The sequence below is a fragment of the Schistocerca americana genome, chromosome 1 (assembly GCF_021461395.2).
Source record: "Schistocerca americana isolate TAMUIC-IGC-003095 chromosome 1, iqSchAmer2.1, whole genome shotgun sequence".
Taxonomy (NCBI): Eukaryota; Metazoa; Arthropoda; class Insecta; order Orthoptera; family Acrididae; genus Schistocerca; species Schistocerca americana.
Genome location: NC_060119.1, coordinates 474,952,090 through 474,970,538, shown reverse-complemented (window position 1 = coordinate 474,970,538; position 18,449 = coordinate 474,952,090). Strand labels below are relative to the sequence as shown.

General features: G+C 39.9%; 1 protein-coding gene across 1 annotated transcript in view; it reads left to right on the top strand.

Moving 5' to 3' along the window:
- The window catches only part of LOC124623963 (mutS protein homolog 4-like), a 303,421-nt gene that overhangs the window by 100,049 nt on the left and 184,923 nt on the right, over positions 1-18,449 (top strand). The window contains exon 8 of the mRNA XM_047149077.1: positions 17,682-17,876. Within this exon, the coding sequence (XP_047005033.1) occupies positions 17,682-17,876 (195 nt within the window). The remainder of the gene's footprint in view (positions 1-17,681; positions 17,877-18,449) is intronic.

Genomic DNA, 18,449 nt, shown 5'->3' with positions numbered 1-18,449 from the left:
TGACACAGGTGAAATACCCTCAGACTTCAAGAAGAATATAATAATTCCAATCCCAAAGAAAGCAGGTGCTGACAAGTGTGAAAATTACCAAACTATCAGTTTAATAAGTCACGGCAACAAAATACTGATACAAATGATTTACAGACGAATGGAAAAACTGGTAGAAGCTGACCTTGGGGAAGATCAGTTTGGATTCTGTAAAATGTTAGAACATGTGAGGCAATATTGAGCCTATGACTTATCTTAGAAAATAGATTTAAAAAAGGCAAACCCAGGTTCCTAGCATTTTTAGACTTAGAGAAAGCTTTTGACAATGTTCACTGGAATACTCTCTTTCAAATTCTGAAGGTGGCAGGTGTCAAATACAGGGAGCAAAAGGTATTTACAATTTGTACAGAAACCAGATGGCGATTATAGGAGTCAAGAGGCATGAAAGGCAAGCAGTGGTTTGGAAAGGAGTGAGACAGGGTTGTAGCCTATCCCTGATGTTATTCAATCTATATATTGAGCAAGCAGTAAAGGAAACTAAAGAAAAATTTGGACTAGGAATTAAAATCCATGGAGAAGAAATAAAAACTTTTAGGTTTGCTGATGACATTCTAATTCTGTCAGAGGCGGCAAAGGATCTGAAAGCAGCTGAGCAAAATGGACAGTGTCTTCAAAGTAGGATATAATATGAAACATCAACAAAAGCAAAACAAGCATAATGGAATGTAGTCGAATTAAATCAAGTGATGCTGAGGGAATTAGATTAGGAAATGAGACACTTCAAGTAGTATATGAGTTTTGCTAAACACATCAAAAAAAGTTTTGCATCACCTCGGTTCTGAGAGTTCCGGAACCTGTAAGGAAAATTGGAATAGAGATCAACATAAACATCAATTCCACCCTTTTTATTGGTCATGAAAACCACACATTGCATATTGTACCACCATACAGCAAGACCTTCAGAGGTGGTGATACAGATTGCTCTAAACACCGTACCTCTAATATCCAGTAGCACGTCCATTTGCGTCGTTGCATGCCTGTATTCATTGTGGCATACTATCCACAAGTTCATCAAGGCACTGTTGGTCCAGATTGTCCCACTCCTCAATGGCGATTCGGCATAGATCTCTCAGAGTGGTTTGTGGGTCACATCTTCCATAAACAGGTCTTTTCAATCTATTCCAGGTGTGTTCGATAGTGTTCATGTCTGTAGAACATGCTAGCCACTCTAGTCGAGCGATGTTGGTACCCTGAAGAAAGTCATTCACAATATGTGCACGATGGGGCATGAATTACCATCCATGAAGATGAATGCCTTGCGAATATGCTTCCAATTAGGTTGCACTATCAGTTAGAAGATGGCATTCACATATCATACAGTCATTACGGCATCTTCATGACCACCAGCGCAGTATGTCGGACCACATAATGCCACCCCAAAACAGCAGGGAACCTCCACCTTGCTGCACTTGCTGGACAGTGTTTCTAAGGTGTTCAGCCTGACCGGGTTGCCTTCAACCACGTCTCCAACATTCGTCTGGTTGAAGGCACATGCGACACCTATCAGTGAAGAGAACATGATGCCAATCCTGAGCAGTCCATTCGGCATGTTGTAGGGCCCATCTGTACCATGCTGCATGGTGTCCTGGTTGCAAAGATGGACCTCACCATGGACATCGGGAGTGAAGTTGCGCATCATGCAGCCTATTGCGCACAGTTTGAGTCGTAACATGATATCCTGTGGCTGCATGAAAAGCATTATTCAACATGGTGGCACCCTGTCAGGATTCCTCTGATACATTGAAGCTTTGTTTGTAGGCTTTCTCTGGATAGTTTAAGTCTGTCTTCAAGAGTCTGCCATTTCAGTTTCTTCAGCATCTCTGTGACACTCTCCCATGGGTCAAACAAACCTGTGACCACTCTAACTGCTTTTCTCTGTATATATTGAATGTCCCCTTTTAGTCCTGTTTGATATAGGTTCCACACACTTGAGCAATATTCTAGAACTAGTCACACAAGTCATTTGTAAGCAATTTCCTTTGTAGACTGAATGCACTTTCCCAGCACTGTACCAATAAACAACTGGTCTATGTGATCATTCCATTTTATGTCCCTATACTGTGTTACACCCAGGTATTTGTATGAATTGGCTGACTCCAACTGTGTCTCATTTATATTATAGTGAGAGGATACTGTGCTGTTTTTGTTTTTTGTTTTGTGAAGTGCACAATTTTACATTTCTGAACATTTAAAGCAAGTTGCCAATCTTTACACCACTTTGAAATCTTATCGAGATCTGACTGAATATTTATGTAGCTTCTTTCAGACAGTACTCCATTATAGATAACTGCATCATCTGCAAAAAGTTGAGTTTACTGTTAATATTGTCCACTAGGCCATTAATATACAACAAGAACAGAAAGTGTCCCATCATACCTCTCTGGAACATATCTGAAGCTGCATCTACAGCTGACAATGATTCTCCATTCTAAATAACATGCCATGTCTTCCCTACCAAAAGTCCTCAATCCAGTCACAAATTTCACTTGATACACCATATGATCATACTTTTGACAATAAGCTTAGGTGTGGTACTAAGTTGTATGCTTTTTGGAAATCAAGAAATTCTGCATTTACCTGACTGCGTTGATCCAAAGCTTTCAGTATGTCTTGTGCATAAAGTGTGATTATGTTTCACATGATCAATGTTTTCGGAATCCATGCTGATTGGCATGGAGGAGATTATTCTGTTCAAGATACCTCATTATGATTGAGCTTGGAATATGTGCTAAGATTCTACAACAAATCAGTATTAAGGATATTGGATTGTAGTTTTGTGGATCACTTCTACTACCCTTCTTGTAGATGGCTCTGACCTGTGCATTCTTCTAACTATTGTGCATGGGTTTTTGTTTGAGGAATCTATGATAGATAACAGATAGGAGAGTGACTAACTCAGCTGCAAATTCAGTATAGAATCTGATAGGGATTCCATCAAGCCCTGGAGCACTGTTCAGTTCTAATGATTTCAGCTTTTTCTCAACACCACTGACACTAACACTTATTTCACTCATCTTTTCAATGATGTGAGGATTAAACTGGGACTATTCTTCTGGGTTTACCTGTGTAAAAGAACATTTGAAAACAGAGTTAAGCATTTCATCTTTTACGTTACCACCCCTTGCTGCCATCTCATTCACTAGGGACAGAACACTAATTTTGGTGCCACTAACACCCTTTACATACAATCAGAATTTCTCTGAGTTTTGTGAAAGGTCATTTGACAATATTCTGCTATGGTAGTTATTGAAGACTTCACACATCGCTCCCTTGACAGCCAAACATGTTTCATTGATCTTCTCTCTCATTTTAGTCTTATTCTTTGTTTTACACCTACTATTCAGTAACTTTTATTCCTTAGAAGTTCCTTTACAGTGACTGTACACCATGGAGGGTTCCACCCATTATGAACTGTTCTACTGGGTACATATCTATCCAGTGAATGGTCAATTATTCTTTTAAACTTGATCCATAGTTTCTCTACGTGCTCCTTCCCTGTGCTGAAAGTTTCAGGTTTCTCATTGAGATATGACACTACTGACTTTTTATCTAGTTTTCTGAACATACATATCTCCTGTTTGTTTTAGCTGTCCTTTGTACTTTGGTAATCATTGATGTTACAACTGTGTCATGGTCACTGATACCAGTTTAAATGTGGACATTCTCAAAGAGACCACTCTATTTGTTGCCTTTAGATCCAATATATTTCCATCATGAATGGGGTTCTGAGCTATCTGTTCTATGTAGTTTCCAGAGAAGACATTTAGTAATGTTTCACAGGATGTCTTATTACACCCACTACTAACAAAAGAGCAATTTTCCCAGTTGATTTTTGGGTGAGTAAAGTGTCCACTGATGATTACAGTATGATTGGGAAACTTATGTACAAGTGAACAGAGGTTTTCTCTAAAGGTTTTGGTTACATCATGAGGTGAGTCTAGTGCACAATAGAAGGATCCAATTACCATTTTATGACCACCTCTAATATTGAGTTTTGCCCAAACAGTCTCATGTGCAACTTCAGTTTCTATCCTGGTGTGTTTGAGTTTCTTGTCTGCAGCAACAAATGCACCACCTCCATTTTCCATTAGCCTATCCTTATGATATATATTTTCCTCAAAAATCTCATTACTGTCAGTTTCAGGTTTCAACCAGGTTTCTGCACCTAGTATTTGTGAGCTTTGTCACTCTTCAGGAGCACTTTGAACTCTGGCATTAACCTCTAGGATTTTAATACTCTCACCTGTGGGAGACATTTTTTTTATCTTGCACTGTTACTTCTGGATTTCCTACAGCTATTGTTATCTGTATTGGAAGAAGAGTCACCTAATCTATAAAATCCTTGTGTGCAACCTACAAACAGTCAGCTACCTGGGTAGCTATAGTGCAAGTCCAGGAAGTCACAGCCTAACTTGTAGCTTGTCACAGACCCCCTTGCCGCGCGGAGTGGCCGTGTTGTTTGAGATGCCATGTCATGGATTGCGCAGCCCCTCCCGCTGGAGGTTCCATGCCTCGGGCATGGGTGTGTGGTTTTTTCTTAGCATAAGTTAGTTTAAGTAGTGTGTAAGTCTAAGGACTGATAACCTCAGCAGTTTGGTCCCTTAGGAATTCACACACATTGGAATAGAACCCTTGAAGCCTCTGGTTCAGTCTTTCGACTCAACTCAGAAAAAGGGGCCATGACCAGTTTTGGGGACAATGTTCCAAATTGCGAACTTCATTGATGCTCCATGTGCAAGACTGGTGTTCTCAGCCTTCTCTGCTTATCACTGGAATGATCCAAGTACGACACTGGAGCCCAGTCAGGTATCATTTGTTCCAAAGTGCACTGCAATCAGCAGTTGATTGCACCCTGTTCCCTCAATGGCTGCTGGAACAGCCTCTTCAACATATTGAATGAGACCCCCAGGCATACACAGAGAGTGCAGTTGGTGTCTTCTTCTGTCTCTTGCTACCATTTCCCTAAGTGGAATTCCTGACACTTAATAAGCCCCTACCCTTTTGCGTTTGTCTTCCCTTTTCACTGGATAAAACAGATTTTCACAAAACAGTCAAAGTAAGTCTTGCTGGCTCAGTTTCAGTGAAAGACAACACCTCAAACTTCCTGGTTAGTGGGATCGATATACACCCTGAGTCATGCCTTGTTTCCGTCCACCTTGTACAGGATGCATCGATCTACCATTGAAATGCCACTCACAGTCAAGTGGATGAGTAATGTCAGATCCTGCACTACCTGCAGAGGAGACAGTTTCCACAGATGAGGATAGTACTGGAGATACCTTTGGTACCAGTACCACAGGTACATGACTCTTTGGAGCACTTCCAACACATTGATTTGCAGCAGCTACCAATTGTATGACAGTAGTCAGGGTGATTTCCAGCTGCTTACAAATGTCAACCAACTCATCCTGTGTTTGGAGCCTGCATTTTTGCTGATGCCTTGTATTACAGAAGAGTGAACAAGCAACTTTAAACTAAGCCTGCTGGTTACATTTCTATCTGTTGAGCTAAAATATTACTAATACCCTATAAGAACTGAAGCAAATATGCAAAGCAAGATTTATGTTAAGAATGTAAAACTTTTTGAGGTTAATTATAGTTGTTAGCAAACCCAAAAATAGGGTTAATTTACAATAAATGCAGATAATATATACTCCTCTATAAGGAAAAATTAGATGTAACACAGTATGTTAGTTACAATATCTGCTACAGAAACTAAATCATAAACACTGATTTACTACTTATCAGACTATGCACATAACAATGGTAACTTTAGAAAATTCTAAAACAATTCTTGTTTACTTTGCAATGATTTACGGGGAAATTCAGATCATCTATTCTTTGGCTATAACTGTGAAACACGAACGCTGATTTGCTATGAAATAACTTACCCAAAGCACTCATACCAATAACTTATGAAAATACAGTTTTGTAAGCATCCAAAAATTCTCAAAAAACCCTTTTTCTCACTTAATTATGCAATGAAATCAAATAATGAGTATTTGAATGAGGACAGACTATTTTCAAAAATTTTAAAGGAGCACAAGTAATTTTAAGCCTACAATTCATGATAACTGTATGAGTTTATCAAGGCATTTGCAAATGTTCGAAATTTCGCTGTATATCACAATACAAGTGAATCGCTGATTGCAGAAACAACACTTGTCCACTTTTTGGTTAAATTGAGTTTAGAGCTGATTTTCATGTTATGGCACTCCGTCTATTGAATGAATGCAGAAACATTTGTCCATCATTCTTAATGGGACAAACAAGATCCCGATGCTATGAGTGAGAGGAGAAAGAACACTTGCCCAGGACTATTGCTATTTCTGCAGCGAACGTTGGCTAGCCTGTTGTGTCATATCATCTCTGTGTACGCATGGTTTTTCTTTGTGAAGCACAGCAATGTTGAACAGGGAAGATATGGATGTACATGATGGTGGTGAAAGTAGAAAAAGGAAAAAAGGTGTAAAGAATGTTGAGTATCAGCATGATATCATAAAAAGGCCGCGAATTAAAGGTTTAGAGTACAAAAACTACAGTGGAAAGTTAGTTTCAAAGAAAAGCATTGGTGTGGACTGCAAGTAAGTAATGTTCTAATCCAGATTATATGTCAGTAAAATATTAAACTAATGATTTATTTCATGACTGAAATATCTGTCTAATTTTGTAGATGTCATAGAAGCTGCTTTGGAAGAATTCCTGAAGAGGAAAGAAATGAAGTATTTTCACTTTTCTACACTCCTGGAAATGGAAAAAAGAACACATTGACACCGGTGTGTCAGACCCACCATACTTGCTCCGGACACTGCGAGAGGGCTGTACAAGCAATGATCACACGCACGGCACAGCGGACACACCAGGAACCGTGGTGTTGGCCGTCGAATGGCGCTAGCTGCGCAGCATTTGTGCACCGCCGCCGTCAGTGTCGGCCAGTTTGCCGTGGCATACGGAGCTCCATCGCAGTCTTTAACACTGGTAGCATGCCACGACAGCGTGGACGTGAACCGTATGTGCAGTTGACGGACTTTGAGCGAGGGCGTATAGTGGGCATGCGGGAGGCCGGGTGGACGTACCGCCGAATTGCTCAACACGTGGGGCGTGAGGTCTCCACAGTACATCGATGTTGTCGCCAGTGGTGGGCGGAAGGTGCACGTGCCCGTCGACCTGGGACCGGACCGCAGCGACGCATGGATGCACGCCAAGACCGTAGGATCCTACGCAGTGCCGTAGGGGACCGCACTGCCACTTTCCAGCAAATTAGGGACACTGTTGCTCCTGGGGTATCGGCGAGGACCATTCGCAACCGTCTCCATGAAGCTGGGCTACGGTCCCGCACACCGTTAGACCGTCTTCCGCTCACGCCCCAACATCGTGCAGCCCGCCTCCAGTGGTGTCGCGACAGGCGTGAATGGAGGGACGAATGGAGACGTGTCGTCTTCAGCGATGAGAGTCGCTTCTGCCTTGGTGCCAATAATGGTCGTATGCGTGTTTGGCGCCGTGCAGGTGAGCGCCACAATCAGGACTGCATACGACCGAGGCACACAGGGCCAACACCCGGCATCATGGTGTGGGGAGCGATCTCCTACACTGGCCGTACACCACTGGTGATCGTCGAGGGGACACTGAATAGTGCACGGTACATCCAAACCGTCATCGAACCCATCGTTCTACCATTCCTAGACCGGCAAGGGAACTTGCTGTTCCAACAGGACAATGCACGTCTGCATGTATCCCGTGCCACCCAATGTGCTCTAGAAGGTATAAGTCAACTACCCTGACCAGCAAGATCTCCGGTTCTGTCACCCATTGAGCATGTTTGGGACTGGATGAAGCGTCGTCTCACGCGGTCTGCACGTCCAGCACGAACGCTGGTCCAACTGAGGCGCCAGGTGGAAATGGCATGGCAAGCCGTTCCACAGGACTACATCCAGCATCTCTACGATCGTCTCCATGGGAGAATAGCAGCCTGCATTGCTGCGAAAGGTGGATATACACTGTACTAGTGCCGACATTGTGCATGCTCTGTTGCCTGTGTCTATGTGCCTGTGGTTCTGTCAGTGTGATCATGTGATGTATCTGACCCCAGGAATGTGTCAATAAAGTTTCCCCTTCCTGGGACAATGAATTCACGGTGTTCTTATTTCAATTTCCAGGAGTGTACAATATGACCATGTACCGTGGACATTGCCATTGGTGGGGAGGGTTGCTTGCCTCAATGATACAGATAGCCGCACCGTAGGTGCAACCACAACGGAGGGGTATCTGTTGAGAGGCCAGACAAACGTGTGGTTCCTGAAGAGGGGCAGCAGCCTTTTCAGTAGTTGCAGGGGCAACAGTCTGGATCATTGACTGATCTGGCCTTGTAACGCTAACCAAAACGGCCTTGCTGTTGTGGTATTGCGAACGGCTGAAAGCAAGGGGAAACTACAGCCGTGATATTTCCCGAGGACATGCAGCTTTACTGTATGATTAAATGATAATGGCATCCTCTTGGGTAAAATATTCTGGAGGTAAAATAGTCCCCCATTCGGATCTCTGGGCGGGGACTACTCAAGAGGACGTCGTTATCAGGAGAAAGAAAACTGGCGTTCTACGGATCGGAGCGTGGAATGTCAGATCTCTTAATCAGGCAGGTAGGTTAGATAGTTTAAAAAGGGAAATGGATAGGTTAAAGTTAGATATAGTGGGAATTAGTGAAGTTTGGTGCAGGAGGAACAAGACTTGGTCAGGTGAAAACAGGGTTATAAATACAAAATCAAATAGGGGTAATGCAGGAGTACAAGTTTATATGCCAACTAGCTCTGCAGATGATGAAGAAATTGATGAAATGTATGATGAGATAAAAGAAATTATTCAGGTAGTGAAGGGAGACGAAAATTTAATAGTCATTGGTGACTGGAATTCAACAGTAGGAAAAGGAAGAGAAGGAAACGTAGTAGGTGAATATGGATTAGGGCTAAGAAATGAAAGAGGAAGCTGCCTGGTTGAATTTTGCACAGAGCATAACTTAATCATAGCTAACACTTGGTTCAAGAATCATGAAAGAAGGTTGTATACATGGAAGAACCCTGGAGATACTAATAGGTTTCAGATATATTATATAATGGTAAGACAGAGATTTAGGAACCAGGTTTTGAATTGTAAGACATTTCCAGGGGCAGATGTGGACTTTGACCACAATCTATTGGTTATGAACTGTAGATTAAAACTGAAGAAACTGCAAAAATGTAGAAATTTAAGGAGATAGGACCTAGATAAACTGACTAAACCAGAGGTTGTACAGAGTTTCAGTGAGAGCATAAGGGAACAATTGACAGGAATGGGGGAAAGAAATACAGTAGAAGAAGAATGGGTAGCTTTGAGGGATGAAGTAGTGAAGGCAGCAGAGGATCAAGTAGGTAAAAAGACAAGGGCTAGTAGAAATCCTTGGATAACAGAAGAGATACTGCATTTAATTGATGAAAGGAGAAAATATAAAAATGCAGTAAATGAAGCAGGCAAAAAGGAATACAAACGTCTCAAAAATGAGATCGACAGGAAGTGTAAAATGGCTAAGCAGGGATGGCTAGAGGGCAAATGTAAGGATGTAGAGGCTTATCTCACTAGGGGTAAGATAGATACTGCCTACAGGAAAATTAAAGAGACCTTTGGGGAAAAGAGAACCACTTGCTTGAATATCAAGAGCTCAGATGGAAACCCAGTTCTAAGCAAAGAAGGGAAAGCAGAAAGATGGAAGGAGTCTATAGAGGTTCTATACAGGGGCGATGTTCTTGAGGACAATATTATGGAGATGGAAAACATGCAGACTTCATCGGGACCCTTCTTTGCTACACCTTCGTGATAAATGTAGAATGTTGCATATCCTGTCTTCAGGTTGTGGATATTGCATACATTAACATTGAGTTGCCGAAGGTAGAAAACTTCCTGAACTGGAATGGTAGGAAGGGACAGATTTTGCATAAAATCTATGGCAATACCTGCAACATCCTCGTCTTTTTGACACAATACTTGTACTTCTCGAATATGAGCAGAAAACTTTGCGGCCCTGCGTTTATGAATCATCATTTCTGCAGCGGCAACCCTCTTAGCCTTTTCATTCAGTATTTTGTTTCGTAATTTTTTTTGCTGCACCTCACAAGTACCACATGTGTCAACTCGTGGTCGACCAAATGTAAGTGAAAAATATTCTTTTAATATTTTTAAGGGGGGTAGGATGTCAAACGGGCTGACTTCGAGAAGGAGAGGCACCACAGGACATTTTAATTTGCGCTGTCTATACTTTTACAAATAAATTCATAAAACTTTGTCAGCATGACCAGAAAGGATTCAGGATTCACACTCATAACCGTGGAAGTTCAAAAACACGAAAAAATAATATTTTGTAAATGCGAAATTTCATGATTTTTTTCACTTACTGGTGGCTGCATTTGTTGCTATAGGTATACTTTTCTTCATAAGTAGGAGAGATTCTTTGATGAATTTTTCACAGCTTACAAACCATACTTACAGGTGTATGAAACTCTAGAAATTATTTAATCTATGGAAAAATGAATGGGCTGTTACATTTTAAACTTCGTGTTTAGAGAAAACTCGAATTTTATAGTTAATTATCTCAATTTTTACCACAGTTTTTAACAGATTTGGCAAATTCTAGAGTTTCATACACCTCTAAGTATGGTTTGTATGCTGTGCAAAATTCATCGAATAATCTCTCTTACTTATGAAGAAAAGTGTACCTACAGCAACAAATGCAGCCAATAATACCAAGTGAAAAAATGATGAAATTTCACACGTAAACAAAATTTGTTTTGTTATGTTTTTGAACTTCTTCTGCTATGAATGTGAATCCTGAATCCTTCCTGATCACGCTAACAAAGTTTTATGAATTTATTTGTAAAAGTATAGACAGTGTAAATTAAAATGTCCTGTGGTGCCTCTCCTGCTCCAAGTCGGCCCATTTCACATCCTACCCCCTCTTAAATAAAATTCGTACTTATTATTACTTGCTTGGGGATGTCGTAATCTGAACTGATCATGCATGATCTTGTCTATTTAAATAACACTGTCCTTTTGTACCATAGTGAGTAATTTTTTGGGGATAGGAATTTATGTGATCAATCAAACTTATTTCTACCCCACCGATTTGATTTCCCGATGCATTTTTCCCCCGCTGGTCACTAGGCGACTTTCCACAAGCAAGCAGATTGCTTATCCACCTCAGCCTTTGGTTTGTGACGCCATGGATACTTAAGAAAGCTTTCTTGCATACCTCTGATCGTCCAGTGCTGGAATTAATAAAATACTGAAAATTGTTGCATCTTGGTTTGCAGTTGTCTCCTTCTGGTACTCTTCTTTGTCTTCTGGAAATATTACCTACAGTAATCAGCACTTGGAGATAAGAATCTTGTGCATCCTTTGATGTCATGTTGTTGTTGTTGTTGTTGTTGTTGCTGTTGTTGTTGTTGTGGTCTTCAGTCCAGCAACTGGTTTCATGCAGCTCTCCATGCTATTCTATCCCGTGCAAGCTTCTTCGTCTCCCAGTACCTACATCCTTCTGAATCTGCTTAGTGTATTCATCTCTTGGTCTCTCTCTATGATTTTTACCCTCCACGCTGCCCTCCAATACTAAATTGGTGATCCCTTGATGCCTCAGAATATGCCCTACCAACTAATCCCTTCTTCTAGTCAAGTTGTACCACAAACTCCTCTTCTCCTCAATTCTATTCAATACCTCATTAGTTATGTGATCTACCCATCTAATCTTCAGCATTCTTCTGTAGCACAACATTTCGAAAGCTTCTATTCTCTTCTTGTCTAAACTATTTATCGTCCATGTTTCATTTCCATACATGGCCACACTCCATACAAATACTTTCAGTAACGACTTCCTGACACTTAAATCAATAATCAATGTTAACAAATTTCTCTTCTTCAGAAACGCTTTATTTGCCATTGCCAGTCTACATTTTATATCCTCTCTACTTCAACCATCATCAGTTATTTTGCTCCCCAAATAGCAAAACTCCTTTACTACTTTAAGTGTCTCATTTCCTAATCTAATTCCCTCACCATCACCCAGTCCTCCTTTCAAGACACTGTCCATTCCGTTCAACAGCTCTTCCAAGTCCTTTGCTGTCTCTGACAGAATTACAGTGTCATCGGCGAACCTCAAAGTTTTTATTTCTTCTCCATGGATTTTAATGCCTACTCCAAACTTTTCTTTTGTTTCCTTTACTGCTTGCTCATTATACAGATTGAATAGCATCGGGGAGAGGCTACAACCCTGTCTCACTTCCTTCCCAACCACTGCTTCCCTTTCATGTCCCTCAACTCTTATTACTGCCATCTGCTTTCTGTACAAATTGTAAATAGCCTTTCACTCCCTGTATTTTACCCCTGCCACCTTCAGAATTTGAAAGAGAGTATTCCAGTCAACATTGTCAAAAGCTTTCTCTAAGTCTACAAATGCTATAAACGTAGGTCTGCCTTTCCTTAATCTTTCTTCTAAGATAAGTCATAGGGTCAGTATTGCCTCACGTGTTCCAACATTTCTACGGAATCCAAACTGATCTTCCCTGAGGTCGGCTTCTACCAGTATTTCCATTCGTCTGTAAAGAATTCGCGTTAGTATCTTGCAGCTGTGACTTATTAAACTGATAGTTCGGTAATTTTCAAATCTGTCAACACCTGCTTTCTTTGGGATTGGAATTATTATATTCTTCTTGAAGTCGGAGGGCATTTCGCCTGTCTCATAGACTTGCTCACCAGATGGTAGAGTTTTGTCAGGACTGGCTCTCCCAAGGCTGTCAGTAGTTCTAATGGAATGTTGTCTACGCTGGATTACAAACGAAACAAGTTGCCACCAAACATAAAATACCTGCATATATTTTCAGATCGCTGCCCAGGGCAGAATAAGAATAATACTATGATCAGGTTCCTCATGGCAGTTGCAGCATTTCAGCATTTACTCAGAATTTATCATTATATCCCGGTCAGAGGCCATTTATTCTTAACCTGTGACAGGACTTTGCATTGATTAAGAGGAAAGTTCGAGCTGTTGATAGGATTTATAGCATCATGTTTGTAGAACTTACTGTTGCTGCAAGTACCTTTAACAAATACCAGGTTAAAGTTGTTTCAACAGTGTTTGTACTGGCTTTCAAACAATGGTGGCCTAAATTTTACAAATGCAATGCCTTGTTTTTGGAAACAATGAACAGCAAAGTGCTCACAAGGAATGAGAAACAATCCTTCACTATTTCAGAATTCATGGAATTTGAATACAACAGTGAGTGTAGTGGAAACGTCATTGCAAAACTATACATTGGAACGCTGGCGATGCACACTTTTCATTTACTTCTTGATTTAAAAACTACACTAACTCTACTGACAGCTGCAGCATACAAAAAATGTGTACCACTAAGTGAGAAGAAAATAGCTGACCTCAAGAAATTGGAGCCGTATATCCCTGAAGAGCACTTTTACTTTTACAGAGCTCTCTACAACTGGCCTTCAGTAGACAGCAGAGGTCCTGACAGTGAATAATAGACATGGGAATAAGCAATATTTCACTAAGCTTGCTATTTACCTGATTGTAATTTGTAATTAAAAGTAGTTGTTCAGAATCTGTTATGTACACATAAAATAAGAAGTTTGGTAATGCAAAATAATATAGCTGATCTTCAAAAACTGTAATGTAGCCTAATAATAACAATTTTTGTATTGAACATGATAAATTTACAAATAAACTGCTGAATAACACAGACTTACATTTCTGGCAACCAATTGATTTCAGAAACAGCATATGCCCATGAACTTTGCGTATTTAAATCATTATATAATCTAATCATTACATCATTGTAAATGGTGCCAATCAAAGTAAAATAGAGCTGTTAAAGAAAATAGAATACTCAGGCCCACAAACTTATTTTTCCGTTTTTCTCGAAATCAACATGCATGGACTAATGCTGTTTCTGCAATCAGTGATTCAAGTTGGTATTGACGCAATCAGTGAAAGATTATACAGAAATGATGTGAACAGTAAAATATACGAATCTAGAATTTCAAATCAGCACATGAATCTTGAACATTCAGTTTCAAACAAAGAAAAATTCTGAAGTTGACTTTTACATGTAAATAAACATGGAAATTGCATTGATTTTTTACTTACCTGTTTCTGTGCCAACTTCTACACTGGCATCCTGATGATGAGCATTGCAGCATGAGTTTATCCAGTCAAAATCTCAAAAATGCACAGCACAATGCATGTCTCCTGCCTGTTGCAGCTGTGTGGTCGGACACACATTCCTGGGATGGTGTTTTGGCAGGGGGACTAGGATGTGGTGTAGGTTTTGTCGGGTGGAACAGGTAAAGGGAGAGAGATTCAGGAGTCAAGAAGATGGGTTGGAGATGAAGAGCTTGCAGTGAGGCAGCAGGTTTGCTGGCTAGGTATGAAGGAGAGAGGAGAGGCATGTGTACAGGCTGGGCCTGTGATAGAAGGGTACTGGAATCAGTGAAGTGCAGCACATGATGAAGGTGATGTGGAGATGTGGATTGGGAAGTGCTGTCAGGACAGAGGAAGAAGGAACTGTTGGATAGAGGGTGTGTGGACAGTGGGTTAGCAGAGATTGTGACCAGGAAGGTCATGGGAGGGAAGGATGTGTTGCAAGGATACTTTGAATCTACATAGTTGAGAGAAGCTGGTGCTGGAGTGAATGATTCAGATTGTATGGGTTGTGGAGGCAGCCATTGAACTTAATCACATTGTGCTCAGTTGCCTATTGTGTCATTGGGTGGTCAGCTTTTTTGGCCACATGTTGGTGGTGGCCATTCATTCCAGTGATTGCTTGGTTCTCATTCCAACATAGAGAGCTATGCATGGATTGCAGCAGAGTTAGTATATGATGTGGTTGCTTTTGCAGGTGGCCCTGCCTCTGACTTGATAGGATAAGTCTGTGACAGGGCTGGAGCAGGAAGTGCTGGGTGGGTGGATTGGGTAGGTCTTGCATTGTATCTTCCACCAGGATACGACCCCTGTCGCAAAAGGTTGGGAATAAGAGTGACATGGAGATGGACCAGGAAGTTTTGTTGGTTGGGTAGACAAAGAATACCAGTTTAGGAGGGGGGTCTTGGGTAGGCTGTCTCTCATTTCTGGCCAGTATGATAGATAATCAAAGCCCTAGCAAAAGATGTTGTTTAGTTGTTCCAGTTCAGGGTGGTATTGGGTGACTGGGGGAGTTCCTTGTATCTGATAATTTATTGGTGATGATGGGTGATTAGGGTTGTGTATGGATATGGCACAGGAAATCTGTGGACTGACTAGGTTTTGAGGGGAGTGGGGAGGGTAGTGCCTGTTTGTGAAGGCTTTGGTGATACCTTCAACATACTGGGCAAGGAAATTCTTATCATTGCAGTTATGCTGTCTGTGGGTATCAAAATTGTTAGAGAGCAATTTTGTGTGTGGAAGTGATGACAACTGTCAAAATTCAGGTCCAGTTGGTAATTAGTGGCTTTAATATGGACAAGGGTGTTGATGGACCCATCACAGAGGTGGAGGTCCATGTCCAGGAAGGTGGCATGTTAGGCTGAGGGGGACCAGGTGAAGCAGACAGGGGAGGGGATGGTGAGGTTACAGAGAAATGAAGGTAGTTCATCTTGGCCTTGAATATGTGTGTGTGTGTGTGTGTGTGTGTGTGTGTGTGTGTGTGTGTGTGTTTGTTTGTGTATACTAAATTATTTGCAGAGTACAAAATAGATAGAGTTGAAATAATAACAATCAGCTAGTCATTGCACAACATAAACCACAATACCAAAATAATCATTATGCATTTGTGGTGCAGCATAGATCTTATCATAAAATACAACAGTTTAAGTTCAGAAGTTCATTCACTTAAATATATCCAAACAGTTTTTTAATCATCTACAATATTATGAAAAAGATAGATTGTTACTCACCATATAGAAGAGATGATGAGTTGCAGATAGACACAATGAAAAGACTGGTTTACATTCTAACTGTCACCCAAAAGGCCATCTTCTGAAGTAGAAAACACACACACATTCACACAAGCACGGCTCACACATACACGACCACTGTCTCTGGCTGCTGTGGCCAGATTAAAATTTTAAATTCTCTGTAATAGAAATTTGTGTCCGTTACTGTTGTTTTTGTAACGCAAACATATTAATCTGTCTGGTTGCTTTGTAAGTCTTACAATTAGTACATCCTGCATTACCTTCTCCATCTCAAAGTTATAGGCAAACACAATCCTACCATTACATTTCCAGACAGTCTCTTACCTAATCTAACAATCACATCTAACCTGTGTAATTTTTAATGAAAGCAGATATGACTTTACATTCACTTACTTTGGTAATCTCTCACCTTAGGACTACTGCCAAGTTCTGATTAGCTATTTTTTTCACAAGTGTCAAACATTTGAAATGAATTAACATAATTTACTGCATTAACATTAAGTTCTATCCATTTGACTTAAAAATGTCTGCAAAATATATGCAAGTGCTTCATCCACCATTAAGACTTCAGTGTTTCACAGAATTCTGATAATTTTGTCCGTATAGATTTGTTTGAACAAAATTTAGGATTTACACAACTTTCTGTATCTAATGGTGAAAATTCAGTTGCTACTGTCAAGTCAGACTCCTCATTTTTACTTTCCACAGACACAAAGTCATATTTCAAAGTGAGAAAACAGTTTACATCAACACCTTTTACTGAATTTACATAATCATCACAGAAATAACTATATTAGCAGTGTACTAACTAAACCAGGTACATCAAAATTTTTAACATTATCTAGAGTGTTAGTTCCACCTTGGAAATCAGTTACTCCTTGATTGATGGTTTAAGATTTGGATTCTGTGTTGGTAAATTTGTCATTTAACATGCCAAGTTTGCAGTGTTCCATTGAAAACTGATCTTTCAGTTCATCTTTAAATACAGTGATTTTACTATCCAGTTCTTCTTTAAATAGCAAAAATTTCTTCATTAATCATTTTTATGTTAGTAAAGCTTTTGGAAATTAAATTGTTTGTTCCAGAAGCTTGATTTTTATTTAACACATCTTAACTTTGGGTTGTTTTATTGTGTATTTCAGAAAATTAATTTTTCACCTCACGTAAATTTTGGCAATTTGAATTTTAAAATCATTTTATTTCATCACAGCTTTCAACTATTAACATTGTCATGTCCCTCATGACTCTTTATTTGCTGGACTTATTCTAATTTCCTTGTCTGACACTTTGACTGTTTATGAATAATGGAAATCTGAATGAAAAATTGCATTACACAAAAAGGAGAGTCGCAACTAATAAAATTTTGTCATTGTTTTCTACCCAAATCAAATAATTAAAAGAGAAAACTTTCACATAAACCACTGTTGTAGTTCCAGTTATGTCCACTTCATATCCAGTACTATTGTTCACAGGTTGTAATACGTTTTCAGTCAAGTTGTCATACCAATAAATTAGTCAGCTTATGGGTAGTCTTTCCTCAATTTTATTTATTTTTTACATTATGGAAACTCATGTTTCATAATTTATTTGTAAGTTATGTTTATTAATATTTAAATGATGAGTAATATAATTGGTTATATATTGTCTCTCTTCAGGTAACCCTACCAAAATTTTCTGACATTGACAAATTGCTGTTGATTTGCATGCATGTTCCACAGCAAGATAGCCTGAAAGCAGCAGAACTACAGCTAAATTATGCCTTAATGCTGAAAACTATTTTGGAATTGTTACCTGCTCTTAGTGACATACTTGAAAACTGTACTTCAGGATTTCTGTGCTCTGTGCGAGAGGTAAATTTTAAATTATACTGTTCAGTCTTACATAAGTTTGTCCTCAGTTTAAGGGAAAAAGTACTATTTCATCTATGACTGACTGATTAAGAGATCAGAACACCATCTGTTTATTACCTGTATTATCAGTTACCAAGCATGTGGAAGAGCGACAAGGGGATTTTGGTAGATCATATTTTTATATTTGAAATGCTGGAAACTGAGCAGAAAGGTAGAAGCAATAGGTTCACCCTACCATTACATTTGCATTTTGTCAGGGTGTATAGAACCCGGGACAACCGGGAGATCCAGGAAAAACCCGGGAATTTTTTCATCCGGGAGAAAACCAGGAAAAACCCGGGATATTTTTAAAATTCTGGGAATTTTTCATTGTTTTAGTTTTCAGTTAAATTTTTGTAATTTTGACTGAGAGAACCGATACTCTAACAAAGAATATTACTGTATCCCACTACTGCAGAATAATACTTCAACAATAAAACATAAACGAGAGAAAAAAACGAAAATAACTTAAATTGCAAAGGAAATGCGCCATATACAACAATGACACACATTGCTCATGCAAGCGTCTGCCAA